Source organism: Merops nubicus, unplaced genomic scaffold (assembly GCF_000691845.1).
Source record: "Merops nubicus isolate BGI_N331 unplaced genomic scaffold, ASM69184v1 scaffold30178, whole genome shotgun sequence".
Lineage (NCBI taxonomy): Eukaryota > Metazoa > Chordata > Aves > Coraciiformes > Meropidae > Merops > Merops nubicus.
Genome location: NW_008628212.1, coordinates 4,565 through 31,272, shown reverse-complemented (window position 1 = coordinate 31,272; position 26,708 = coordinate 4,565). Strand labels below are relative to the sequence as shown.

Below are 26,708 nucleotides of genomic sequence, written 5' to 3'. Positions count from 1 at the left end.
AAGCCGAGCAGGAGGTTGGATATTACATGCTCTCCTCAGCGACGCGATTTTGCTCTGGCTCAGCTGAAGTTTTCCCACAGATAAGAGGGAAAGGGGTGGGGAAGCAAGACTGCCCCGAGGACACCTCTCTCTTGCAGGACATGGAGGTAAAGAGAACTTTTATTTCCACTAGCTTGTGACTGGCTCCTCGATCTGCATTAGCTCCACCTTGCAACGCAATTTCTCACTAAAGGCAGCTCAAAATATCTCTTCGCTGAGGTTCAGATAAATGCCCTTTTCCTCCTGCTCCAACCCCTGCCATGCACCTCAGAATATTTTGCAGGTTTTAGTCCAGATTTGGAAAGTAGGGGAATGGTATTGGGGAGAAATTACAGCTGTGAAAGGGGAACGAGAAAGGACTGCCTGTTACTTTTTCGGTCTCTGAGGTGGGAGAGTTACATTTTAAAAGGTATAATTTTGAAAGGTGATTCAGTATAAATGGGGACATAAAGAGAAGTGAACAAATTGTACAGAGCTAGCGAGCTCCTTGGGTTTGCTTCCTACCCAAACCCTGCTGCAGCAGCTGTGATTTGGACCCTAAGTGGTGTGTCCCCCTGTTCCACGTGGATTGAGCAGCCTCACGGTCATTATCAATAGAGCATTTTGGTTCAGGAAAGAGAACCCGAGAACCGTTGCTGCGGTGAGGTAAATGAGTAGCACACCCCTAGAGGGTTTCCTGTGCCTTTTTCTCCATGCTTCATGTCCTGTGCTTCAGAAGAGTCAGAGCTCTTGTCTCTGGATGGGCATATGGCTCATGGACAGGCATCAGCCTTCCTTGGCACTTAAATCCAAGCCTTCTGTGTAGCACCCTGTTGGGCAAGGCAGTTCACCTCCCTTTGCCTCCTTTCCCATTCATATGAAGCAGGAGCACTGGCACTTGCTTTGCTCATGTCAGACTGGATTCGCTAGCTTTTCAAACATTTTTTTAAGTGGCAAGGGGAAGATATTTGTTTTTTAGGAAGGACACGGGAGATAGAAAGGCTATTACAACATTGGCAAAACATCAAATGACGAAAGAGGAATTGTGGTATTTCTCTCAGCTAAACACAGATCTTACAAAACACTTTGTATTATGTTCCCAGAGAAGCCTTTTTCTTCATCAGTGCAGCCTCAACAGCAGGAGACACACAGCAAACCCAGGGAACAGTGTGCTTGAGGCACTATTGCAACTTTTCTTTGAAGATTTCCAGTGCATAGCTCAGCTGGGTAGGTTCTGATAATGCCCAGGTGCCAACATCACAGTCCTTGTTATCTGTGCTGGCCTGCCTTACAGGCAAGGGTTAAAGATCAGGCACATTAATTACAAAAAAAGTGTCCTTAACAACCTATCTAAACAGATTCTGGTGCGGAGAAGGACCAAGTAACAACCAAAAGCAACTCAGGCAGACTACATGTGGCATGACAAATACATAGCTTTATGAGTTGCTAGGGCCTGGATGAATAACTGTTAATGCTTGTTTAATTCTTTTTTGCTGTGTAGTATCCTGTGATGTCTCAGAGGGGAAGGGGAGCTGAGCTCTTAATTTGTTGTAACTGCTGTGCACAGTTAGCCGCGTATAGAGCAAAGATTAACTTAGGGCTGAAGGAGAAATTTTGTCATGTTGAGGACGCTCTCTCCCACCCCATCTCCCCTCAACAGACAGAGGACTTCACCCCTTGGAGTATTTTCTGTTGTTTGCTATGGCAGTGTTTCAGAGTAGAAAGGGACAGATCTGCCATTTCCTTTTGGGAGACACGTGCAACACATACAGCAGGTCTGATGGTCAGGAAGCTTCTCTGAAGTATTTAACTAACAGTTTCCTGCTCTTGATTCTCTCCCTTTGCCTCTGTTTCCCACTTTTTCCCCATGTTACCTTGTTTTCTGATAATCTGCAGATTGCTGCATCCATTCTTATTTTTAAAAAGTCTCAGCTCCCAAGACATTTTTTAAGTAATGCACTTGGTCTATGTGCCAAGAATGAGAACTAGAGTTCCCACCTGCCAATTCTCTGCTTTGTTTCCTCCTGAAAGCTTTTCACAGGTAGTGTGAGCAGGACCCATAGACTCACTACAGTCTTTTGCTTTAAAAACAGATTTAATGGTCCTGTGCAACAGGAATGAGAGGTTTGGTAATTTCCCCATTTTCTCCATCAGTGGCAGGCAGCACTGCTCCATGCTTTCCTGCTGGCATAAATGGCAAGCTCTTTGCTCTAGTGGGACATGTGGATTACCAGCATTAGAGAGAAAAGGGCAGAGGGCTGACCTCTATCACATCTCTGGCAGGAGGACCCTATTTTTTAAAAACCCACAGAAGCAAGATAGTTGGGATTGCTTTCTTAGAGTGGTTAGTGTGTTTCTGCTGCTCCTTAGGGACCTACAGTCCAGTCTTAGCCATTCTGCTTTTAGGAATGTACCACATTGAAAGCAGTAACTGTAACCATCTGAGATCCAAGAGAGGGAGAAAAAGGCAGAAAACCTTTGCACTTTACATAATTTTGTGAGTCTGCTGATCTTCAGGTTGGTTTTTTTTTTTTTTGTTTTTTTTTTTTGTTTGGTTTGGTTTGGTTTTTTTTGTTTGTTTGTTTTTTGGTTTGGTTTGTTTTTTTGTGAAGACCCAGCTTCTTGATGCAAAGACAGATTTGAGAATCAGTTGTCTTTCCAGTGTTATGACTCATGAAATGAACTTGAAATCATGAAGCTTGTATCACAGACTGTTAACATGAAGAGTTCATACCAAAAATGTGTAAAGCTGGCACTGATGAAAGCTAAGCCACTTGTAAGCCAAGTTCTTTGCACCCATGGTACAAAAAGGATGGGAAATTATTGGTTTGGTTAGTTAGTTTATATCTTCAGATTTGGTCCCAGCTGTCTAATTCCCATAGCTGTACCAAACCTTGCTGCAGATGTTGTGAGTTAAGGCATACACTGAAAGTGCTTGTGGCTTTCTGCAGACCATATTCAACAGTAGTCATGGCATTCCTCTTCCCAGCTTCTCTGTAGGAGCTTGGGAGCATGGAGACTTTTGAACTTTACTCACATAACGAAGGGAAGCAATCAAAGACTGAATTTCACTTTGTTGACTCCCAGTGCAGTAAGTTTCCTAAGCTGCAAAGGTGCAGCAACCAGGTTTGTTTTGGGAAGGCTCCCCTTTTCTTTCTGTCTACCAATAAATTTCATTTATTTCTGTGACATCTCCATTCCCATGTCTCTTTTCTGCAAGTAGCTCCTGCTAGATCTTCATTTTGCCCGTTGTTACACTGGCTCAGGAGAGGGAAAGCTTTTCCAAGGCCAAGAGCAGTTTCCCGCTCACTGTGCCATTTCCCTTCTGGGCAGCCTACTGGACACAGCTCCAGCCCCAGGCCCTGTGCTCTCCCTTCCCCTCTATGTCCTCATCCGGGACATCTGGGGAGTATCAGGCTTTTCAGTAAAGCCCCCTCCTGTGTCAGGTGAGGGTACCACAAATTAGTCCTGGGTCCTGTCCTACTCTTCTGGCAAGCAGCAGAGAAGAATGGAGAAAATTCCTTTGAGTCCTCTGTTTTCAGTCTCACAGGGAGGCTGCAGAAACCTTTTGGGGTTCAAACATATCCCCACCTTCAACAGGCAAGGCCAGAAGCCATTCCTTAAGTTGTGCTTTCGTCAGCCAGACATCACAACTGAGCACATTTCCAGGTCCGGTATCCCAGTCACTGCATCCTTCCAGGAGCCACAGGGAATGATACCCTCGCCCAAACTACAGGCCAGCTTTCTTTCTACATGAACACTTACCTTGTCTTTAGGAAAACTGCACTAAGGATGTGTGACCTGTCACCCAAGAGGACTGACGTGCAGGGGATGGAGGAGAGTTCTTGGTACTGTGCAGGTGAGGGGGGCTGAAATCTGTAACCATTATGGTCCTCAGAGCAGCAGGACAGTAAGCCACACAAAGGTGAGCTGTGCTGAGAGAGGTCTTTGCCCACCCTGGTATCTGTGAAGCAAGGTTAAGTACAGGCATTACACCATGGTAAGCTCTGCCAGGAAACAATGTCCCTTTCTCAGGAAGCTCTGCTGCTTGGCTTTTGTTCCAAAAGTTAAAACATTCCTCGTCTACTTTTCTTCTTGCTTAAGAGAACATTTTCACCTCAAATACACTTCTTTGCAGTGTTTCCTCCCAAACTCATCAGCGTGATGCATGACATTCACACAGAGTGTCTGTGTAGGTAAAGGGAAGACTATTTAAATATACTAGGAGAGGTACCATATGACCCCATTTTACTCCTTAGATCCGGGCAGACTTAGGACTTGCATGACAGCAAGTAGCATGTCTGCAGCAGAGGATCCTGGAAAGGGTTGGGTTTGCCAGGCTTCCACTTTCCAGTGACTGGATGAGGCCTCACTCTCACAGGACAGAAGGAACAAAACCAAATCCCATGGGCTGCACTGTGACACCTTCTTGTAGCTAGCAGAGACCCCAGAGTAAATGATTTGCAGAATTAAAGCTTTTCCTGCATCCCTGGAGAGGGATGATTTTTAGGAACCCCTCCTCTCCCTCACTTCCCATTTTAACCTTTGGTTGTCAGAGTATCCCAGGTCACAGTGATATCATTTTGGAAAAGTCTTCTTTACCGTACTCTCTAGTCTGACTGGCAGGATGTGTAACTGTTGAGCAGCATATTACACATACCTTCTCATGCATTCCCAGGATCTGCTTATCTGAAGAACAGGGGAAAACATCAGCATTGCTTTCTTGATAGGTGCTGCTAGGAAACTACTGTTTTTCGTCATGGAAACGACCAAGCCCATAAAAACTAGAGGTGGTTTTCCTTTCTGTTTCCATGTGATTGGTTAATGGTTGTAGAGCAGTGGATGCTCCTTTTCTTAAAATATTGTCTGCAGCATGAATTTGGGATCTGAGATGGCAGCTGTACCCAGCAGCAAGAGAACTTGTTTGGAGAACCTGTTTTACTGGTGAAGCTTTCTTGCTTCCTGTAGATGCTATAATACTGCAGAGACACAGCTTGTCTTGGTGATCTGTGGACAATTATATGCCTTTAGCAGTTTGCACCATGGCATGCGTGAGGATGAAGTTAGTCTAGAGACAGGAGATCTGTTGTGTAAGAAGTTATCATTATGCATTCACTGCACAGTTGCTTCACATCTAGTTATTGTCAGAGGCAAAGGGCACTTTATTCTTATGGATTCTAACGTAGGCACAGGTTGAAGTCTCACTTCATCCAAGCCACAGCTATGAGTCTTATGCCAGGAAAGCTTTTACATTATCATCATGTCTGAGACATATCTTTATGATACCTTATCACCAGTATATGGGTCCTGGTATACTGACATGGGTGAGGTTTATCTGTCCCATTAGCACCAAATGAAGTGTTCACCTGTTAGAAAGAAATAAAGGCGTCAGACCAAATTCTTGTCAGATATGAGCACATCACTTGTTAAAGCAAAGACTGAGACCTCACTTACTCGACTGGCAGCTGGTACAGATGCATGCCCTTTTTATTTTGGCATCAAATTGTAAAAGAGCTCAAACCTCAACATGACAGGCAGCAAGGTGGTTTTTGCACACAAGTGTCCTTACACAAATAAACCTGGTTATCCTTTGTAACAAGACACACACAGTGTTTTGGTCAGCGTGGATGACTAGTGGCTGATCTGCAAAGGGTATTGGTTTACTACTGCCAGCTTCAAGAGAGTCACTGTTCACCTCAGGCTTCTCAAATCCATGCTCTCAGCAGGATTGGACCACAGTTCAGACTGTGTTTTGGTATAAGTTGTTAACTATGGCATGCAGTGGTGCTTTTCTGGACATCTTGAAGTATTTTACAAAATGTAATGCCTTCCCCTCATGCTCTATCACTGAACCAAGCTATGTGCTGCATCCGAAAGTAAGAAATTTATTGCTCACATAGATCACAGCTTGTGAAGCACAGAGAATTAATGTGTGCAGTTGGGAAAGCCTCAGCATCTAAAGGATGCAGACCAATGACTTGTTGTTCACTGAAAGACACAAAAATGCAAAGGAAAGGTAGAGCTGCCTCAGAAGAATGGAGTTAAGCAAGTCAGTGTGGCTTTGGAGTGAAACAGAGGACTGTAGTCTAAAACTTTTAGCACAGAGGAAACAGAATTAGTGCATTGGAAAAACAGCACATCTAGGAAATAATGGGATCCAGTTAAAAGGAAGATGTAGATCTTGCTGGATAGCAGGAAGGACTTCTAGCAGTGATGTCTAGCAGGAACTGGAATGGTGTAGTGTAAACCAAATGTAGTGGAAACCTCTTCCCATGAGAAATTAAAAGTTAGACTGGACAGAGCTTTAGAAAGATAATGGCAGGGGCAATCATGTATTGCATTCAAGCAATACTCTTGATAGGGCCACCAGATGAGCTGGATCATACTGTTTCTGCAGTTCTTCCATGTGTGGAACCACTAGCAGAAGCTAATAGCTATTCCTCATCAGGCCCAAAAAGTGTTCATGATTCTGTCCTGCTACAATACATTGTTCAAGCCCTGCAAACTTCTGCCTATGGGAAACTTAGGTCAAAATGAATTGGCATCATATCTGCAAGAGTCTCGGAAGTGCTGTTTTGTTGCCTGTGTAAAACACAAACCCAGTTTTCTTTATTTCTTCCTGTTTTAAGAACAAGTTTCTTTATCCTTTAAAACTGTACTGCAACAGCGGTCATGGGTTATTCATGAAATGCCTTGCTGTTGAGTGCCATGTTCCCCAATGTAAGTTCAAATGAAACAGGTCCTGTTTTCATATACATACATCTGAGCCTGTGTGCCAGGTTTCCTAGAAATTTCACCCTATAGATCCTGAAGCAAGTGTGTGTTTGAAATGTGCATGCTATAATTTGGTTTCCCACTTAGTCTTTATAAAAGGTGCAGAGTTGTCAACACTGTCCCCTCATGAAAATATAGTGTTTTCATTCCCCGTTCCAAGATTTTAATTCCCAATTAGAAGCAGAGGGGCTGTCCATGCAAACAAATACAGGCATGCACTCCAGTCCTCTAGACAGTGGGTGTCTGTAAAGAGGACAGAGTGGAAGAAAAGGGATGGATTGCTGAACACACAGGAGCATGAGGCATAAAGGTAACAAGTCAGACAGGCCACCCACTGAAGTGCTGGGGTTTAATCCCCCAGCCCTGAATGGGGGTTGACATGTGGGTGATGTCCACAACCAGGCAAGAAAGGCCTTCCTGACTGGCTATCACCCAGGGCCTGCCCAGCCTTGGGTGGGAACCAGTTAGGAGATCACCACCAGGTGTCCCGCTTCCAACATAAAAGCTGGGTCTGCCTATAGTGGGTTGGCTGAAGGTTACTTGTGTAGTAAACATACTATGTAAAATTTGCAGTTACTGGAAGGGCCCCCCAGCTGTCTCCTGTAGTCAGAGCCCCCAGTGGTGGTGGGACATCAGCACAGCTGGGAGCAGGGGAAGGAACAATGGCATTGTTCTCAGCCCACACAATTGGAGCTGGGCTAATTGCTGGGGTCCTCGGTCAATTTGCCCCTGCTACTACTGCATCCAGAATAGTAAGTGAATACTTAAACCTTTTTATTCCACCAGTAGCCGGCCACCTTGGATCCTTGGCGTATGTTTTAAGATCAGAGGGAGGAATATGACTGGTATGATGCTTATTGATGATAATATTATTCTTATTGGAATAAGTGGTCAGCAAAATACCCATACAGAAGGTAAATAGTCTTAGTACCTTCTTTTTCATCTCCCAGCTCAATGCAAATTTGCTGTTTCCACTCATATCAGGACTTCTAATCTCATGTAATACCAAGTCCTGCTCTGTATAGCTCAAGAAGCCTTTGCCCACAGTCACCCAGGGATTTCTTTGTAGCCTGTCTCCTCCTGCTGTTTTGTATGCACTGAGCACAGGACTTGCCTTCTTGATTCTGCCCTCCCATGCCAGTCTCCTGCCCTTGGCATGGCATCTTGCACAGCTCCAGGTCTGACCTCAAGTGCCTGATGTGGGTGATCCACCAGTGATACTTTACATGTCAGGCCCTGCAGGGCTTCACTCAAGGTCCAGTCTCCCAGCACCCATCCCCTGCAGCAGCTTCACACTGATCCAGCAAACTGAAGCCTGCATCATCTACAGTCAGCTCTTTGAGCCTTTGTAGCAGACACCAGTTTAGACTGTAGATTCTCAAATGCAAAAGCTGGAGGCCTTTTCTTTTTGTAGTCTGTGGGAAAGAAAAGCTAACAAGTAATGGAAAAGTTGTACTTCATTGCTTCTGCTTCTGCTCTGGAGAGCAAATTGCTGGATCCTTCTTTTGTACCTTGAATATGATTTTTCTTTCTGGCTGACCAAAGCTTCCTAGGGCTGATTTACTCATTGGGCAAGTGGCATGCAGGCACTGAGCCTGCACTTCCTGGACACCTGGTTCCAGTGGCCCAGCTTTAACCTGGAGAAACCATGCCTGAGTTGAAGTACCGCTTCTTGCCATGGAAAGAACATATAAGAGTTTCAGTCAGCCATCAGGAAAAAGAAATAGAGCACTGGAGTAGGTAGGGTACTTCAAAGCTCTGGCAAACATTGGGTTTCTCCTTTACAGATCTGTTGGTAGAATTTTATAAGTGGGTTAACTCTGAAACAGAGATAATTATCTTTCTCAGACCATGGAAAAAATCCATGTCAAAGGCTAAGCTGCAGCTCAAGAATTACTTATGTGTGTTTTCCTTAGGGTATAGAGTAGAGTCATTTACCTATGGAAATCACTAAATTCCCAATGCATCATGAGAGCTGATCCAGACTGGGCTGCAAATTCAGGCAGGCATCTTCAAACATCAATACAAATTACAGCTGCCTGGATTAATTTGCCCAGCATAGGGCCTGGTTTTCAGGGGTCTCCAACACTGGATAGTCCAGATGGAGCCAAAGGGGGGCAGCTGCTGAGAAAGTAGCTCTCAGACCCAGATCCTCGGTGCCATTGAGGCCACTGGGCCCTCCAGGGTCCAGCTAAAAAGACATCTCTGGATTTAGCTTAGCTTTCACACCTCAAGCTGGCTGCTAGTTGCATGCTTACTGTCGCTCTCCCCCACTCCCTATCTGCATATCTTTTTAGACTAAATTCCTGGCTCATAACTGTGAACCTCCTTCTCTGACCTGAGGTAGAGAAGACCTAATGTATTCCTAACTTAATAGCAATGTGTTACAAAGATAGCACAATCCTAACTGATGAGTCCTGAAAGCTGCAGCAGTTGGGAGCTGTGTGAAGGTTCAGTTACCCTTCTAATTTTCTGTTCCCAGCGTGATAAATTAAGAGGAGTTGAATCCTTCTGCTGCTACAACTAGACTGTCTCTAGTGTTGAGTTTAAGAGATACCACAGTCTGCTTACAGCATTTATCAACGTATTTTGAATTGTCCCTGCTTCTGTCATTCTCTGTATACCTTCTTTGACTGTTCAGTGACTTCATTTTCTAATTTGACCTTCTGAATAGCTTTAGATTAGATAATTAACACATACAGCATATGCACCTGCTTAAAGTTCATCCTCTTTAACCACTCTTTCAGTCCAAGAGTGAACCGTTCCCCTCCCACCTAAAGCATCTTGCATCTGAGCCTGCTCCTGTTGAAGTTCATCTTATTTCAGACTTCTGCTAAAAGCATGGCTTGTTGCCGCACCCCATGTTAGGCAAGCAAGAGAGAAGCGAAACTGAAAAGCATTTGAAAGGTGATTCCTTGGGCTGAGACCTTTCCTTCTACAGGGGCTGTTCCGTTTGCTGAGCCTGTTTCTTCCAGAGCAGCTGCCCAAGGTGTCTCCGTGTCTGTAGATGAGAGCAGGGTGCAGCCTTGCATCATGTCTACAGCTACAGGGCTATGTGAGTCACTTAAAGAAACACTATGATTGGGATGGTTTAAAATAATAATTTGCTACAAGGCACATTTTAACCAAGAGAAAGCTGCTCATCTCAGAGGTCTGTATCAGGTGATAATCATGGTCCATGTATTTTGTTCCTCACTGAATTAGTATGCATGCATGCCCAGCCTTCCTGGCTATCTCTTGGTCCTGTGCCTTAGTAAAGGAGATGGTGCTTGTATGAGATCGGATGCACTTGCCCCTCATGTCTCCTCCACTCCTCTCCCTGGGGAGAATGATCTGAGTGTAGTGAACACCAGCAAACAGGATCAGGCATCTTACAAAAAGCCCTTCTCAAAGAAAAAGAAACAGTGGCACCCGTGTGTTGCTGGAGGTTTCTGCAATCACCTCAGTCAAGGACTCCCAAAACACTACATACACACACACAAACCAATTGATTTACATTTTAAATGGTCTGTCACCTCCTTCCCGGAGCAGCTGAGCGCTCAATGCCTTATCCTGCACAGGGCACAGCAGAGCCCAGAGCTGCTCATGCCTCCCCAGGGTACAGGCTGAGGTTACATCTGCGGTGCCCCTGCACAGGCATGCTGCCTGGCAGAGACCAGGTGCTGCACTTCGCTGCCTCTTTTGGTAGATATGGCGCTTGATCAAACCGTTCCGGGCAGCCTTTGACTGATGTGATGAGACACTCAGTCCAAAAGCAGATGACCTGGGCTCCATTCTGTTTTCACGGAGGGGGTGGGCTTCCAACTCTCTGGTCTGTCTAGCAAGAGATGATTTTTAATCTGGTGCTTAGGGCAAGATGAGGGCAAACATTTGCCGGCCTTCCTGTAAAAGCCGTGCCAACACACTGGGCAGAGGGGAGCTCATGCATCTGCCTGGTCATCTGAATGCTCTCCTGACAGACAAAACCCTGGCTTCCCTCAGGACTAGTTCTGTGGGGTGTGCACCAGTGGCTACATACGCATTAAAGCGCTTAAGCCCAACTCATTGCCCTCTCAGCAGAGGCACCTATCTGTGAAGGTCTGCTGTAACAAATCGGCCCAGGTAGTGTTTGGAACATGTAGGCACTAAGCAATTGCCAAATATTGTCATTACTAAAAGGGAGACTCAAGATCTCACTTGTACTTCAGGGGTGATGATTTTAAACTGAAAAAGAGGAGGTTTAGGCTAGGTAGAAAGAAGAAATTCTTTACAGTGAGGGTGGTGAAATGCTGGGACAGGTTGCCCAGAGAGGTGGTAGATGCCCCATCCCTGGAAAAATTCCAGGTCAGGTTGGATGGGGCTCTGAGCAAACTGCTCTAGTTGAAGATGTCCCTGCTTACTGGATGGAGGCTGGACTACATGACCTTGAAAGGTGTCTTCCAAACCATTCAGTGATTCTATAATTCTACCTTTCACAGCAACATTTGCTGGTTTTGCTAATCTCACTAGGCTGTGCTTAGCAAGCACAGGCCAGGCACTCCTGAGAGCTACATACCATGACATAAAGAAACGAAGAACTTGCCAGCCTCAAAATGCCAGTCGCAGGCAACAACAGCCAAGGATTTTTCAGAGCATGGTGGGATCATTATTGCACACCTCAACATACCCTTATACTCTTTCACAGACAGAATGTGTCCTAATATCAGTCCTGGAATTCTCTTTGAGCCTTTCCAATGGAAATCTTACTTTCTTTGTTCAGCTTTTTGTTGTGTTTCACTCCTGCATCCTGGCATTGGGGAACCCATGGCAGCTTGAGGCTGGTTATTCCTCTTTGCTCAGCTTGGAGGAAAAGGATGAGGCTTCTGTGTGTTCTTCCATTCTTAAAGCTCACAAAATTCTCACATGGGTCGTGAAATGGAGGTGTTTATATTCTGGTGAAGATGGATCAAAGAAAGCACAACAGAAAGATGGGAGCAGAAAAATGTGGTTTCTTTTCTAGCATTTAGGATACATCTGAAAGATCTGTAAGGTATTCTGGCCTTGTCCTCTCCTGGAAAGTGAAAATGATAAAGCTGTAATACACATGGTTTGCAAAGCTAGCCCAGACCCACCAGAGAAAGATGCAGAAGTGGCTCACATGGAAGCTTTTGCTCCAATGGAGCACAGCACAGTAATTATTCCTGTTCTATAGCGAATAGTAGGAGATGCAGGTAGGAGCCTTGGCTGTGCATCCCAGGGTGCTACGGGCTGCACTGACACCATGATGGACAGGACTGACTATAGGGTGTCACAGAGCCACAGCTGCAGCCACTTCTAGTAGGGGCTTCTGCAAATAATAAAAATGTACCACAAGGAGACAAGGAGCAGCTTCATTGCTGGATTAGATGCCAAGTGAATAAATAAATCACATAAATCCCTCCTGAAACAGAGAGCTGGAAGGTCTTCAGTGAGAATGATTTGTAAAGAAGGGTAACAAGAGAGATGGGAAGGATACTTTGCTGGGACAGAGGGGTCAGTGTAGCAAGAAGAGGTTTGTTTATTCAGGGCTTACATCTCGAGATGTGTTCCTCCTTGAGCAAGAGGCCCAGTGTGCTGCTGAACACCAGCTGGAACAAGCATTGTAAAATATCCTTCTAGGGATGTAAAAAATGGGCCAAGATGATTATAAACCCACCCACTTCCTAGGCAATCTGTGCTTAGCCTGAGTTGATGATTTCGTGGATCATAAGAATGAGCAAGCTCAGATTGGGGGTAACAGCCATTTCTGATTTTGGCTGCCCAGTTCCTCATGCTGTAATTCAGGTATTTTCCCACCCTCTTGCCTTTCAGTTTGCTCCTTTGGGAGATTTTGTGTTTTAAACCTACCCTGCTAACTTACCTCTCCCTTCCCAGTCTGAACAATGTCCCTCTTTCAATATAATCCTGATGCCACTGATGTACTCCCATGGACACAGATAAAAGAATTGGTTCAGGTTGTATTGGCAGGAAGGTGCAAACTGGGATTCACCTAGATGGCAGATGCAGAGAGGTGGCTTTGAATGAAGCCACAAACTACATATTACAGAGATTTTTCCATCAGTAACTTGAGGCAATCTTAATTAAAAACTATTACTGAGCTTTTTTTAGTTAATCTAAAGAGGAATTCCTTATGAGCTGCCCATCTAATTTTATCTGCACTTATAAAATGCGAGAGCCAAAATAACTAGTGCCTGTATGAAGGGGTGGAAAACAAGAATTCAGTTACCTATTTTCTGCCATTGAACAAGACAAAAAGAGTGGCAGATTTGCCCAGGTGAACCTAAACTTGTCTGTTCTGTGCTATTCTCTGCTTTAAGGCTAAGGCACACACCCAGGGACCCATTCCAAGTTTCTTTATATTATCTTCCTTGAACAATAAATGAACCCAGAGGTAGAAAAGGATAGTTTGGTGAATTTGCCTCTTTGAACACCTGCCTTTAAAACACGTACTAAAGATTCCTACGTAAAGGAAAGATTTATTACTTTAGTCATGCAGACACATTACTTTTATGTTTTGCATTGTCATTGATTATTGTGGTCTTTAAAATGGTAGGAGTGGTCTGACATGCAGGTGTGTTTGGTTGGTAATGAGATGCATTCATGGTGCATTCCCCAGAGCGTAAATTCATATCGTCTCCAGATAGACAAGAATTATACCTTAGATGACATACCATGTGAATATTCACCAGCCTTTTACCTCCAGCTGGCCTCAGTGGTCTAAGAGAAGATGGGCAAGGAGAAGGGGTTAGCTTTTGCCTATGGAAATGGTCACCCTAAATTGGTGGGGCAGTATGGGAGGAGCTACTACCTTCATTACTTCTCCCTTGCCTGGTCTGCAAGTGAGTAGGACATCACCAGTTCATAAAACCCCATCTCTGCAGGGAGGTCTTTCAGGAGGGAGGCTGCAGCACCTCACCAGGGGGGTAGGAGACATTTAGCCCCTCTCCCACCCCTGGGGAGCCCTGCAAGGAAGCATGCTTCCCACTATATCATGTCATCTCCAAAATGCTGCTTTCTATGTCAGAAACAAGTACTTGAAAAGTTTGAGAACGGCTCTTTTCAGCCAAACTGATTGTAAATGAGATCACTTATGCTGAAAAACAGGCACCTCTATCAGATTAAGACTGTACTGATCTCTGCACAGGCTGAGAGACTTGCCCCAGTGTACGTGGTATAATCTTTCCTATTCACACAAGGCCTATGACCAGCTCTCTCCTCAAATCCTGCAGCTACCTTACTGAAAAATAAGAAGTCCAGGTGTCACATCTGGGAAGGCTTTGCATGGAGAGAATACAATTTGCCTCTGGAGGGCTGAGCCAGGTAGGGAAGAAGGGGTCTGCAAAAGGCTCCATTCCCTCCTGAAATCCAGTGCCTTTGTGAGGACTGATGCTTCAATGTCAAAGGAAACCACAGCAGTTCTTCCAGTGCTTCTTGCCGGCCTCCAGTTACAGTGTGATGATGGCTTATTTTGACTTCAGCAGTTTTCGCCCCAAAGATGCAACTCCCTCTGAGCAGGTCCTGCAGGTGTAGGGCTTTGCCTCTGCCATGCAGTGAGGAAAACCTGCTCCCCAGCCACACATACATCTGCTGCTGTAGAGGTGCAGCTTCTGGGGATCTCTGATGCAGTATTTGCGAGACTTTTGTGGATGCTTTACAGAAACTTCTTCCAAATCACTCAGATCCTGGGAACATACTCCCCGTGCTGGTGCACAGGTGCTCCCTGGGTTCACAGGCTCCATTCAGCTGCATCTCAGGTGGGAGGCAACAGATTGCAAGGTGAAATATCACTGACACAGACCAATACACCATTCACTAGCAGGCATGCAAAAATGTTATTTTTCTTGTATCAGCCCTCTGAATGGGAGGACACATAAGGATGCAGTTTTCTCAGCTTCTAGCCAGAGAGGTTAAAGGGAACTCCTCACCCCTGTGCTGCAGCCTGCTCCCACCACCTCACCATCCCCTCCTGCTACAGCAGTACAAGGGTTTGTCAGGGTGTGCTGTGAACTCACTTGCTGAAATGATCTGGGTTAAAAATAAACTTGTAAAGAGTTAAGAGACTTATTTTTAGCCCAGATCATTTCAGTGATCTAATTTACAGCACAGCCCAACAAACTCACATTGGTGCAAGGGAGGGGGGAAGGGAGGAAGGAAAGGTCAAGGGAGAATGAGCAGTTGGAAACACAACCTGTGTTTCTGCCAAAACCAGGACCTTATGAAACTGCACCCCGAAAGCAGTGACCCTCTCTTGTTTTCATCTAGCATACTGACAACTGCCCTTTTGTTGCACAGTGTTGAGAGCTGGGTGTTGAGGATCACTATTTCTGGATCCTGTTTGTGTAATCAAGACACTAGCCTTAAGCCTTGGATACCTTATTGTGTCTACCTCTAACACACTATATTTTTAATTATTTTTGCCATATTTGCTTTTCCTGAGGTAGATTGTACGTGCAGCGACAAAAATCCCATGAGAATCATGAGGGAGCTTTGCAGAGGTTGTACCAGTGCAGGGTATGAGAAGGCCGCTGGGACAACGGACCGGAGTGAGAATGGGCTGCAGGGGAGCATTCCTGTAAAGCTCTTTAGAAGCAAGGGAGGGATGTGGAGGTGAGGGACTGGCTTCAAAAGCACATCTAGATGCAGCAGCATGACAGTGGGGGTGGAAAGTGCCCAGGATGAGTACCAAAAATTGTTTAACTGTCACAGATTTCATAGCCTCTGAATACTCCAGCCTTGGTGCTATGAAGGACTTGCATCTCAGATAAAAGGTGTTCTGTCTGGCCAAAATATCACGCCTGCAAAAGCAGACAAGTCAGAGGATTCACAGAGGAGAGAGGGAGCGTAGGACAGTACAAATCCCTGCTGTTACTGGCTAATATTTAAGTGCTGCTTAAGCCAAAACTGTCCACTGTATGGTAGCTAATAGACCTTTTTGGTACCCTTTCCAACTAGCGTTTCCAGTACCATTATGGACAGTGACAAAAGCAGTGGGATACCAATTCTGTGAGATAGAGTCATTATAGCCTTCATTTGCAACAGAGTGGGTCACAACCAAAACTGCTAGCTGAGTGCTTCTGGATCCAGTTTTTCACCAGTTCCAGCAGGACATTCAAATTCATCCTCAAACCCATCTCTGGCTTTCCAGTTTTCCCCAGGAGGCTTTGCAATTTTGATTTTATAAGAAACTTGTTGTCTGCAGTGACACTCCCCACCTGTAGCTTACATCCATGATCTTTAAGAACTCTTTGTGAGTACCCAAATGGAATACACAGAGAAACTCTACAACCTCTTTACTTATTTTATATGGGCCTTTAATATGCACCGTCTCTCACCTGGTGCCCATGGTGGGTCCAAAGGCTCTAACAGGAGAATTAGCAAATGTCACTAAGCCAGGTAATGATATTGCTGTCCTGAGGGGGCCCCTCTCTGAGACATTATTACTTCCACATTTGACAGCCTTACTAGCCCTCACATTTACTGGCACATTAAGTGGCCAGTGAAGTTGTAATTGTTCTCCAGTGCTACCAAAGGGACTAGGTTCAGTGTTAAAAGCAGATGAAGAAAGATGGGATTAAAAGCCATTTTCTAATTTACTTGATTTTATGAAGTTATTTGGAAGAGTAAAGTGAAACCCCTTACAGAGAACTTGTTAGTTGCACTTCCTCTTTTTCAGACAGTGCCATGCTTACATTGATGGTATAATTCAATTCCTGTTTTGCTGCTCTGTCTAACATTTTTCAGAATACACAATGCTTAGACATTTATTTTTATAGAACAGTTGAAGACCTCAGAGTAGCAGTGGAAATTATTGATGGAGCAAGTCTTTTACTGTAGCTTGCTGGTTTTAGCCCATTCAGGCTGACCACATTTCTCTTCTGAAAAGGAAAAGAATCACCAGCTGGATGCAAAAAATGCAAAATTAACATCTAAATAAATTCACGCTTTTTGCCGATAAAAAGAGCAGAGCTGCTCCTCTTCATCCTTCTTAAAAGTGGTGGACTATGTCACTGAGACAGGAAAAATGACTGGGAATGGGGGAGACTGCATTAATGCCACGGGGCAGGAGAGAGCCAGCCCTGAGCTCTTGCATGAGAGAAGCAGATGCGTGTCTTAGTCACGGAAGAGGCTGAGGGCTGGTATATGCTCTGGGGTAAGAGTGAGAAAATGAGGCTTCCCACTTTCCTCTCAGTGGGAGGGAGATTGCCAGTCCAGCCCCTGGAAGTCAGGGGGATGGTGTTCTTCTTGCAGTGCAAGGAAGGGAACTTTCTGCATCCAAGTGCCCCAGTCTTTCCCTTGTCCAGAAGACATAAAGTCTGGCACATCAGCTGGGGAAAAAGAAGAAAAAGAAGGAAAAAAAAAAAAGGAGATGTAGAAAAAGCTGGATACAGGACAGCAGTGTAATTGCCAGAAAGCATCTGAGAAGGACTTTTCCTGTTGCAAAAATGTAATTGGAGAGTTTGCAGCTGGCAGTCTGAGGACACAGCCCGTGGGCTACTTGTGCTAATCTTAGCATGGCATGCGCAGTGCTTCCTGCGCCCCAGCCAGTGAGCTTCACACTGGCGAGAGCCACGTTGCAATCAGTGCCTGCTACCAGCAAAACAAGAAGTGCGTGGAATCATTCCAGCCTCACAGCTTTGATCAAATCCAAAGAAAGGGAGCTATGTTTTCAGACTGTAACTCGAAATAAAATTTAAAAATAAAAAACACAACCACCCCAAAGCAAGAAGTCAAAGAGGCCAAGAGGAAGTGCAGTGTCTTTTCTGGGTAGAGGCGAAGGGCTATGAAAGAACCTTTTGGAAAAAAAACAACTATGAGGGAGGCAACCATTCCATCACACACATGGAGCACCTGCAGCTCTTCAGCCTCAACAAAGTCCTCAGTTCAAGTGTCTGTTCTGCCATGCCCAGCTATCCGGGGAACTGGTACACTGACCCAAGCCTCCCAATCCATCCTGCTTTCCCTAACTTCATTCCTTGCTCCCTCTTCTTTCCAGTCTGCTCTCCCTTCTTGGCAGGGAGCCAGCCTGCAGCTGGAAATCACTCTTCCCATGTAGACCAGATATCATTTTTTTGTGTGCAGCAGGCTGCCCTGCTATGTACTTACCTCAGTATTTCTTCTGTTCCCCTTTTCTGCCACTTCCCCTACCCATAATTACTATATTGAAGGCTGAAAAAATAGAAGGAAGGTGCTAGAAGTTCACTGAGGAGAGTCATCTTGATAATGGCTTTTGTGGTTGAATGCAGAAAAGCTGGTCCAAAGTGTATGGGAAGTTTTAATGGGGCAGATGCTGGAAAGAGGGAATGGCAGACATCTACGGGGGCTTGCGGGCCTGGGAAAAAGAAGATAGCATTTACTGGGAGTATTTATTTACAGCTCTCTGAGAAAGGGAAAGGCCGTTTTCCAGAATGCAAACAGGCCTAGGCCATGCTGGTCTCTACCACATATGTCAGACTAGTGAGTGCTCCAAGCTGCAGATGACATGATCCTTAATGTAACTGCCTTGATTTTCTTTCAATCTAGAAACTAGGAGTCTAAAGAAATTCCTTCTTTGATATAATTTCAAATTTCTACAGCTATTTCTCCAGTCCCTGTACTGTGACCCAAAGGAAATGGTCCAGATGTGGGCCAAATGGACGTTTCGAGGGCCTTTCACCTCCAAAGATGCTGAAGGAGTGGTTGTGTTAATGAGACAGCAGGTCACTCCCAGGCAGAGAGGTGTAAAGGGACAAGGAAAGGTTCTGTTGGAGTCTTTGGAGAAACAGAAATTTATTCCTCTAGCAACAGCCTTTGGGGAAACTTTATGACTAAGAAACAGAAGATTATTGAGACAGAGAGGTAGGAAGTGTGGTGCTGGTCATGTGCTTGTGGTGGTGGTGGTACAGGGAGCAGCAGTATGAGGTTCATTGCTGATTGTAGCCTGGTTTGTTGTTGTGAGGTCTCTGCCTCTAACAAAATAAGGATTGTTGGCTGTTGTTCTCAGTTCCCATGGTTAAGTTTACCCTAGCATCAGATACCAGAGATGAAGAACGAACATTTCCCTTCATCAGCTTTGATCTCAAGGCTCTCTACTTATATTGCTTGATACACACGTAGCAAAGAAAACAAGGTAAATGTAGAATGACACCAGGGCTGCATGCTGTGGGAAGAGCCACACCTTCCAGTCTCCAACAAGCCTCCCCCTTCTCAGCCTGTTGTCAACCCAAGGGAGGGGAAGCTTCTCTCAGCCCTGGTATTTCCTCCCTCTGCCCCACTCACTTGAGTATTTCGCTGACAAAAAAGCAGAACAGCACAGGACCATCCCCAAGTAGATGCTGGCTTGCTGCGAGGACAGAGAATGGCTTTTCACAGCAGAACCACTGGAAAAGGAAGGGTGCTGTTGACCAGGACAATAAAGATAGGATGGGAGGGCTGAGGTGTATGGGGACGTCCTTTACTGTCCTGCTCGGTCTGCTCACTGTAAGGAAAAGATGGGGAACAGACACTTGGTTTGAAATACTTTGTTTGCTTCCAGTGAAAAACACTTTGTAGGCTCTTAATCTAGAGCTGAAAGGTTCTGCATGAATTACTGGCTTTCTGGGATATCTGAAAATGCTGCTAGGTCCTGTCTTCCCAAACCTCTTGCACTCAGACTGGATGATTGATTCCAGATGTGAGAAACTCTGCTTGAAGGCCCTGCTTACTCTTGAACTTTATAACACATACACAGGCTTCTCTCTATCCTGCTTGCTTTTCCTACATTTTGCTCATAGCTTTTTTTTTCCTGATTTGTCAGAACAGGCCAGCAGAGACCAACTCAGAGGTGGACAAATCAGCATTGCCCTCAGTGGCTCAGTTAGCAGGGAAATTCAAAGAGCAAGCAGCCAATATCACTGGAAAAGAGGTAAGGAGCTCTGCAGCCACTAGCAGGTAATGGAGTGAGAAATGAGGCACTTGACTTTGACTTTGCCTGTAGAATTTAGATCATCAGTGATCTGAGCATGAATTCACCTTTATTCTGAATCCTTGCAAAGGATTTGTCTCCTAGTGCAATGCAAGCTATGACAGTATCTTCCATGCATTGCTGACTTGTGGACGAGTATTTTGGTAGAGCCATACCTCAAGACAACTAGACACTGTAACTGGGCCCTGTAAAGCTTCGTAGGGTTCACATATATAGTAGCAGACAGCAATGTGTGTACCATCTGGGCTGGCTTTTGTGGGCAGAGGGCAACAATGAATAATGAAATAGCTAATATGGAGCCATGGAAAAAGAAAGCAAACAACAGATTATGCAGTGTAGAAGCCAGTGGCAGGTCACCAGCATCTTGTTCACAAAAGGAGAAGGTCTCCTCTAGGTAATTCCTTCTAAATGTCTGAGAAAGAAGGTTGTCTCTTTATTTCTTTCCTATGACATTCCAGATTCTGTGCCTATCTCTATCATGCCAAACTTAATTTTATTGAAAGCCCACTAAGACAAGCATTACCTCACAAGGTGTCTTTCATCAGATATACAAAACACTCAAATACCTCTCTTAGGAAGAAAAGGTCAGAATGTTTGTGGACAGAGGCTGACATATTAGGAGAGCCCCCTGTATTTTTATGCACTTTTTAGAAGCATAACTGTTTACTGTTTACTTAAGTCAGTGGATGCTCCTTTAAAACTAAACATCTTCCTTTGGCTGCTCAGCGAATTTCAGCATGTCCCAGGCTGGGCCTAAGGGGATTCTCCCTGTTACCCCTCCTGCCTTTGGCTGGATGCAGTGGTGACCTCAATCCTGCAGGACTGGCAAGCCACCTTCTATCAGAGGTTAGCACTCCCATAGCAGGGCCCCAGGATGGGAATAGCCAGTCTCTTCCCAAGCAATTTTTATTCCCCTCCAGTCACCAGCACACCACTCCCTCTGTCCCATTACAGTAATTTCCTCTTTAAGGTATGGGATTTAAGTGCAGTAAGTGCCTCACCATTCAGAAGGCAGCAAGTTCCCAGATTTTTCTTGTGTTATCTACCGACCTCTGCCGCTCCCAAGCCAAGGCAGCATGGGGCCTCACAGTGGGGGGAAACTAATTTTCTCCAGAGACAGAGGAGGACAAAGTTTCCTGTCTTTTCTCTCCAAGCCATCTGTCACTTCCTCACTGGCTTGCTCAAGCTGGCCTCAGATTAATGGCTGAATGGATAGTCTTTAACCCTTGCTTGACCCATGCCAGCAGAGGGGAACCTGTCAAGCAGGAAACCTCTGATATATTCACTGTGTCAAAGCACAGCATTTCATGGTTGTAAAATGATGAGGTTTCAATAAGACATGATATTATTGCTTCCTAATGTGACATAAGGATAAGGGCAAGGCTGCCCTTGGCTGCTTGGAGATGCAGCATTGCCTTGGCTGGTTGCAGCACCACCAGAAGCTAAGTGACATCAAGTCTACAGGTCCTCCAAGACAGCCAGCTCTACAGAGGTCGAAGACAACATAATCCAACTTTTCACATGCCTGCCTGCTAGAAGGTAACAAAATTATCCAAATATTATATTGTGGATATTATCCAAGATCCACAATTTTATCCAAGTGTTTTGTCTGTTAACACATAAAAAATGTGTTAACAGCTTGGCAGGAGGCTACAAACCTCCTAAAGTTTTTTGGCTTTAAGTTTTTTGGCTTCAAGACCAGAGCAATAGTTATGAAGAAGCAACTCCATAGGTGCTGTGCTATGCATCTCTTCTTTCCTGGTGAGCACTCTCATACTTCTGAGAGTCCCAGGACATTCAGAAGGAACTGGTGTCCTTGCCATTAAGTTGCCCTGTTCCTTCTCCCCTGGAGAATGTTTCTTAGTCAAAATAAAGGCTAGAGATGATGGGTTGTTTCTGTGAGCTGCTCTTCTGCATTAGAGAGAAACGAATGAGGCTGTAGGGCATGTTGAAAAAGTCAGAATTCCCCTTTTTGCCCCTAAAATATATCAGATTCAAAATAGGAAAATCATGAACCAGGTAGGCAGCTGAGTCTCATTAAAAATACATCCTGGTAATAAGACAGGAAAGAGAACAATAACAAGCTCTTCCAGTGTGAGGGGCTTTCCAGCAGGATGCTTTAAAGATTAAGCTTCTGGGAAGGCTTCTGCACTCTCCACAACTTATAAGAATGTCCTTCATACAAAACCTGAAGTGTTGTCATTCATGCTGTGGAAAGAGATATATACTACTTTTCCAGCACTATGATTGGGCTGAAGATGCTACAAGCACAGCTAGCATGCTAGCCACATGCCCACATGCTAGTATCTTGTGCTGCCATTGGATGACTCCTTTAGGCAAGATAAGCCCTGCCATCCAAGCAGGTCACTTACAGAGCATGCCCTTTGATGCTTGAATTTAATTTCCTTTTTTAAAAAATATTGATTTACCTGCTGCTGAATTGGTTATTTTCTTCTCTTAGGTACCACCACATAAGCCAGCTAGGAGAAAACCACCATGTTCCCTTCCACTGTATTCCCACAAAACTGAGACAAGTGACAACGATGAGCAAGTGAGTATTTAATAGGGTGACAAGGTCTCTCCTCTCTACAACCTCTTTTCTCCTGAGACATGAGGTTGGAGGTAGCAGGGAGGTCAGACTGTGCAGCAAAAGACATTAGTCATGCAGCATCAAACCTTGCCCTGTTCACACACACGTACTGACTCAGAATCAGCTCCACGCTGTTTCCCACTCCTGTAGCATGGATACACATGCCATTTCTGCTGTTATTCTTTTTACCCTTAGGGCACTCACTGATGGATCCACCCACTTACCACATTTTAGGCATTTTAAAGCAGGATCTGTTGGTATTTATTAGATTTAAACAGCACTTAGCACAGGGAGTATCCGTGCTGTTTGTTGCCTTCAGATGAATTCTAGAGGGTTGACTATAATGGTGTAATGGTTCTGCTCTTGAGATTTTCCCTTCTTCAGAAAAAGGGAATAATTAATACAGAGTGAAGAAGGGGTTTGCCAGCAATACCTGCAGAATATTGTCTTGAGGTGTCCTCCATATAGCACCATGGAATGAGCAGGTCCCAGTAAGCTCGCTGCTACTAAAGTTTATGCTCCGGCCCTTTCCAGTCCTATCTGTCCTTCCGTATTTCAGGGCATGAGATCTACCCACCCAGTTTCACATTGTCAACTGCCCTTAACAAGAGGGTGATTCTTTGTTCTTTTCTGATAGCTACAGGCTCTTGCTGTCGAAGGAGCAGAAGCTTTAAAAATCTTAGATTCCTTCTTTTCCCTTTGGACCAGAAAAAAGCAATATGCTCATTCTCAAAGCAATGCTCTCTTTTTCTCAAACTGTTTTCAGCCTTTCATAGCTTTACCTTTCCAGCAGCTTGGGCCTTTCCTGCCTTTACTAATTGGATACCCCTGAACTCTTAGTCAAGTGGTGGCAGAAAGTCTTTCCCATCACAAAAAGTTCACAATATTTAGCAACATTAACACTTGTACCCTTTAAGAGGTAGATTTTAATCTGTCTGATCCTGAAATAATACCAGGGGAAACTGTCATATGTTAGATACTTTAATGAAAGAAATGTAGCAGCAGAGCCATTACGTATCACCTAACTTAGATATTTCAGCCAGAAAGCAGACAATCGCCTCTTCTCCCAGAGGAAGGATGCATGTATGTAGAGCCCTAGGATGGCTAGGTAACAACAGGGGAGCAGAGTCAGGAAAGAATAAAGCAAACTTTCATGTGAAGATGCTATATGAGGCTTCCCTTGCTCCCCTACTAGCACTTTTTGTTTATCTCTTCCAAGTTTTCAGCCTTCGCTGTTTTTCCTGTTTTTCACTGACTTTAATGTGGCTTTTTCATGTTTCATTTTGTTTTACAGAAACGGTCTCCAAATGCTTGCCCCATTCCCAAAGTGAAGGTGAAAAGCTCCCCCATGATTGAAAAGCTGCAGGTAGGTCCTGGAAGAGCCCACATGGCTAGTCCAGCAAATTAAAACCTATTGGGTTATTGTCATAGCTACTTCCCTTGTGGAGCAGCCACAGGGGAAAGGGATCCAGGAGGCAAGGGTGGCAGCTAGGTAAGAAGGGTAGTGGCCTCACTGACAAGGGCCCCATCCCACAATACACAATCAAGGAAGGCTGAGCAGGTCTGGTGATGGTAACCAGCATCAGAAGCAGTCCGGTGCTCCTCAAGCACATCCATGGGCAGGTCAGTGCATGGGTCAGGATCATTGGATCTGCGGGGTACATGGCTGGGCACAGGCATGGTAGCAGCACCGCTCAGACAGGGAGCAGGGTCAGGAGCTTCAGTTTAAAGGCAGCTTGCAAGAGAAAGTGAGGGAACACTGACTGAGACTTCTTTCAGCTCTTTCTTTGCAGCTCTCTAAATCAAACTGAGTCACCTGCACCCTACTGAGGAGCTGGCCTTGAGCACAGGCAGCTACAATCTGGGCTCTGGCACTCCCCTGTGTGCACCTATAAGCTGTGCTCCCCTCCCCTCGATTCCCCCAGCTACACACAAACACCCCCAGTGCTTCTGGCCCTTTTGGCACCTCTCCATGGTGCCTTATTCATGCTGCTGAGGGCAGCTCAGCACTCAACAGCCCATGGATGTAGTGTCCTGATGCTGTCTCCTGGCAGCACGTGTGACCCCAGAGCACGGTGCCTCCTGGCCACCCTGACAGAGTGTAAGCCTACTCATATCACAGCACTGTCCCTCTAAATGCTCCCAAGGACCTTTGACTACAAAAGCCACTTAGTGACAGGCTGGCAGGAAGTGTTTTGTCACAGTTAATCACAAGCTTGCTTCTTTCCATGGTCTTCTCACTCCTTATGACTATGGAGATCATCCAGAAGACATGGATATCAGGCTTGAAAATGCGAGGTCTGCTTGGGCACACAGAAGGATGGTTTAAATCTCAAAGTGATTGCTGCCTGCTTGTTCAGACTTTCTTGCAGCTCAGCCAGTGTAGGCTGTGCTGGCTTGGCTGGGTCACTGGAAAATCCCAAAAGGCCTCAGGATGACAAAGGGACATGTCCTGAGATCCAGCTGCTGGGGAAGGGCAAATGTCCAGCTATAACTTCTCTGCCCGGACTTGTTTGTTGACAGTGTCACCAGGAGATACCCATAACCAGAAGGTACATGGGTTGTGACAGCTGAGAGATGTGGTGGCTCCCATGGCAAGAGCAAGGGTCCCTCCACGTGGTTGCCGCATGTAGTACACACCAGTGTCGTGCATGCCTGTCACCGTGTTTTTTCTTTGCAGGCCAATCTGGCTTTTGCTCCAGCCGCTCTACTGCCAGGAGCATCTCCCAAAAGCCCTGGTCTGAAAGCCCTGGTTTCTCCGTTTAGCACCCCTCCCTCAACGCCCAGCAGCCCAGGGATTCAGCCCCAGGCCAGTGAAGTGAATGAGACTCCGGTCAGCTTTGATCAACCCCCAGAGGGCACTCAGCTGCAATTCTATAACAAGGTAGGATTTCTCCATCACAGCAGGATAAGACTTGCTTATCACTTGGAGGTGAAGAGGAAGCGGAGGCCACAGCCTTCAGTTCTGCCATAACTGTGCACTTGTGGCCAAGGGAGGAGATCTCTGTGCCAGGTTCAAAACAGCCTTTCAGTGTAGCTCTGTGGACTCTCCTCTCTGCCCACCTGCATGTGGAGCTTCGTGATCCAGCAGCTCCTGCAGATTTTCTGACCAAATAGGTAAAGGGAAGGGGTGAAGTGGCAGGACCCAGTTACTTCAGCTCAGCAGTAACAGGGTGGCTGGTGCCAGGGCAGGGAGTGCTATGACGAGGTGGTGCCATGTGCCAGCAAATGTCAAATGCGTCTGGAGTGCAGTTTAGGTGCCCACATAGAGCGCAATGGGTTCCCAGGTGCCCCCACAGAGTGCTCAGTACTTAAATGAGGAGCTGTAACCTCCATTGACCATCAACTGGAGTGCAGACTCCTTCCTCAACCACCAAATTGCCAAGAGTAGAAAAGGCTGAGAGATCCAAAGCCAGCAGCATATGCATAATGTATGCAGTGTCGTTGGGTATGAGGTCTAACTTGGACAAGAAAGAGGCACAGTTTAAACTGGGACAATAATCTCCAGCACCAGCTTTACAGAAGGAAAGGAGGCATACGTTAGGGGGCTGCTTGTCCTCTAAAGTAGTCTCTCAAGGGGTAGGAGTCCTTATCTCCCTACCTCTCAGTTGCAGAGCAGGAAAAGTGAGGCCACCAGAGTAGCAATCAAGTTTCCCCCATGGTATTTTTCTCTGTTGTGCTTTCTGGCTTTTCAGTACTGCTCTCTTGGCTTCTTCAGTGTCTGCTTTTCCTGCCTCCTAGGTGCGGACACGAGGCTCAATAAAGCGCAGGCCTCCCTCCAGGAGGTTCCGAAGATCTTTGTCTGAGTATGGAGACGGGGAAGATTTAGGGGTCAACATCTCTCCAGAAAATGGTGCCAAGGAAGATGGGTATGAGGTGTTTGGGCCCAAGGGCAAGACAAAGGCGGCAGAAACAGGGAGTAAAGAGGAAAAGAAACAGACAGGGTCTGATGAGAAGCCCCCATCAAGGAGAGGATCCAGCAGATCAGAAGATGAAGGAAAAGAGGAAAAACGAGCAGAGGAAATGACTCCTGGCAAGAATAATGAAGAGGGCACAAAGGAGGAGGAAGTGTGTCATGATGCCCCAGGGGAAGAGAACTCTTCCCAGCCTCCCTCTGGAAACAAGGAGGAGGTGTGTGATGGTCACCAGGGAGAAGAGCAAGAAAGCAGTGCCTGTGAACAGGAAAAGGGGGACAAGGAGAAGGAAGAAGCTGAAGATGAAGCAAAGGAGACCAGTGAGAATGCAGACACACAGAGAATGTCAGACACTGAAGAAACGCCACTGGCACCTGAACCACTGCAGGATGCAGTACGCTTAGAGACTGCCAATGAGCCTTCAACGTCAGACACGCAGGACCAGGGCACAGCATAACTGTGATGCACAGGTAAG

At 45.6% G+C, this 26,708-nt stretch overlaps 1 protein-coding gene across 1 annotated transcript; it reads left to right on the top strand.

Annotated features, from left to right (window-relative positions):
- On the top strand, positions 1–26,708 carry RCSD1 (RCSD domain containing 1). The gene is made up of 6 exons (XM_008946595.1): positions 1–146; positions 19,562–19,669; positions 22,191–22,280; positions 23,614–23,685; positions 25,000–25,203; positions 26,061–26,708. The coding sequence occupies exons 1-6, from the start codon at positions 27–29 to the stop codon at positions 26,688–26,690; spliced, it is 1,224 nt and encodes a 407-aa protein (XP_008944843.1). The 5' UTR covers positions 1–26; the 3' UTR covers positions 26,691–26,708.